Below are 2,567 nucleotides of genomic sequence, written 5' to 3' on the forward strand. Positions count from 1 at the left end.
TGGGGCAAAAAAGCTTTTGAGCTAAAAATGTCACCATCTAAATGTGGTTGTCACACCCATGGACTGTTCTTGTGTTGTGTTTTGTTCCCCAAGTGCTCCCCGTGACCCAGTTTCTCCCGGGTTTCTCCTAATTTGAGTCAGGTGTGTCTCATATGTTACCCCTCATTGAGTTCCTGGTACTTAAGCCCTGTGTCCTGCGTCCAGTGTTAAATGTCTACATGCTATGTGTGTATCCTGGCTACCCTCTGTTCTCCCCAGAATGGATTAACCTTTTGAGCGGTACGGTACGGTCCCACATATGGGATTTAGAACGTTTGGTGACGTCACATAACTGCCAAATTCAAACTGCGTTTTTGCGCTTTAGCTGCAGCTGAGACGCCGCTGCACTTGACATATAATCACAACTATGCAGTGTTTTTAACTCCCCGTGACCCAGTTTCTCCCGGGTTTCTCCTAATTTGAGTCAGGTGTGTCTCATATGTTACCCCTCATTGAGTTCCTGGTACTTAAGCCCTGTGTCCTGCGTCCAGTGTTAAATGTCTACATGCTATGTGTGTATCCTGGCTACCCTCTGTTCTCCCCAGAATGGATTAACCTTTTGAGCGGTACGGTACGGTCCCACATATGGGATTTAGAACGTTTGGTGACGTCACATAACTGCCAAATTCAAACTGTGGGTTTGTGCGTTGGCTGACGCTGAGCCAGAGAGAGACGTGCACTGCGCTTGTCATATTATCACAACTATGCAGTGTTCTTAACCACATAATGCATATTTTAGGTTTCAGACATATAAATACACATAAGTACTAGTAAAACAATACATTTAGAATTTGTAAAATATATGTCTTTGGAATCAACAATAACAATCCATTCAAATTGTATTTGCCGATGTTTTATTAATATCAGATGCACATAGTGTAAGTAACACTCTATTCACTCTATTCTTCACCCAGTTCACCGGCCACTTATTACTTGTATTTCAGGAGAAATTGATGAATTCACGTGCTGTAAATCTGACTGACAGGACTCTCTGAACTGCAGCGAGAACAAATATGGCGGCGCCCATCTCACGTTACAGATCACGATCAAGATCATTTAGAAAGCACCCAGTTCACCGGCCACTTATTACTTGTATTTCAGGAGAAATTGATGAATTCACGTGCTGTAAATCTGTCTGACAGGACTTTCTGAACTGCAGCGCGAACAAACATAGCGGCGCCCATGTCGCTTTACAGATAACTATCAAGATCATTTAGAAAGGTTTTTAAACTACAAAACACACTCATTTACACATATTTGTGAATCGGAATATCAGATTGTTCCGCCCATCTCACATTACAGATCACGATCAAGATCATTTAGAAAGGTTTTTAAATGACAAAACACTCATTTACACATATTTGTGAATTGGAATATCAGATTGTTCATGGCATGGTATGCAAGTTTGTGAATATTTTAAATAAAAAAGGAAAAACTAAATAAAAGCGATCCATCTCTCATACAGTGTCATTGTGGCCACGGTGTGTCACGTGACAAACATGACGTGTCGCCATGGAAACAGTAAGGGGAAACGTTCTAAAATAACGGTCGCCTTAAAAAAACTCACTCTGGGGGGACTGCTAGAATATTTTAAACTCACCACTGAAAGGGTTAATAAAGACTGTTCTTTGTGAAACTCCGTCGTCTCCGCGCTCCTCGTTCCTACACAGTAGGCACCGTGACAGAACACTGGACCTAGCATACAGTAAGCGGCGCCCCTTCTCCCAGTTTTGGTTTCCGTTTGCTGAAAGTTTTTTTTTTTCTTTTTTTTTTCTCGTGGTAATGGAAACCGCCGCAAGATTTGTCACCCTAGCCCGTAAGGACTTCCCGCTGGTAGAGTTCGCCTGGGAATTCAGTGGGCTCACCGTTTTGACAGGATTTGACAACGCCACACTGAATTCTCTGTTCTGGATCGGGGCCAACTACCATCGCCCCGTTGACCTCCCAGGACTGTCCGGCCCCAATCCAGAACCGCTCCATCGTCATGCCCACTGGCCGCTGTACTCTCAAGCCCGCAGGCCGCTCAGAAGTCAAGCCCGCCGGCCGCTCCATTGTCAAGTCCGCCGGCTGCTCCAGTGTCAAGTCTGCCGGCCGCTCCATCGTCAAGCCCGCCGGCCAATACATTCCCAAGCCCTCAGCTGACAGCAGCTGTCTCCCTCACTTAAAACCAAAGGAGGAATCTGAGGAGGAAAAAACTGTTAGCTCGAGCCCCCGAGTCCACTCCAGTGTCGGCTCCAGCCCCTGAGCCCGCTCCAGTGTCGGCTCCAGCCCCTGAGCACGCTCCAGTGTCTGCTCCAGCCCCTGAGTCCGCTCCAGTGTGGGCTCCAGTTCCCAAGTTAAGCCCAGAGAGTGCTCCTGCTCCTACGCCCAGCCCAGCGAAGGCTCCTGTTCCTCAGTCCAGCCCAGAGAAGGCTCATGTTCCCACGTCCATTCCAGAGTGTGCTCCTGTTCCCAAGTTAAGCCCAGAGAGGGCTCCTACGCCCAGCCCAGAGAGGGCTCCTGTTCTCCAGTCCAGCCCAGAGAGGGCT

At 47.4% G+C, this 2,567-nt stretch overlaps 1 protein-coding gene across 1 annotated transcript in view; it reads right to left on the bottom strand.

Moving 5' to 3' along the window:
* Window positions 1-2,025, bottom strand: part of LOC107696301 (protocadherin-23-like) — an 18,636-nt gene extending 16,611 nt beyond the window's left edge. The window contains exon 1 of the mRNA XM_016496592.1: window positions 1,905-2,025. Within this exon, the coding sequence (XP_016352078.1) occupies window positions 1,905-2,025 (121 nt within the window). The remainder of the gene's footprint in view (window positions 1-1,904) is intronic.
* Between the last annotated feature and the right edge of the window lie 542 nt (window positions 2,026-2,567).

The sequence above is a fragment of the Sinocyclocheilus anshuiensis genome, unplaced genomic scaffold (assembly GCF_001515605.1).
Source record: "Sinocyclocheilus anshuiensis isolate Anshui unplaced genomic scaffold, SAMN03320099.WGS_v1.1 scaffold1103, whole genome shotgun sequence".
Classification (NCBI taxonomy): domain Eukaryota; kingdom Metazoa; phylum Chordata; class Actinopteri; order Cypriniformes; family Cyprinidae; genus Sinocyclocheilus; species Sinocyclocheilus anshuiensis.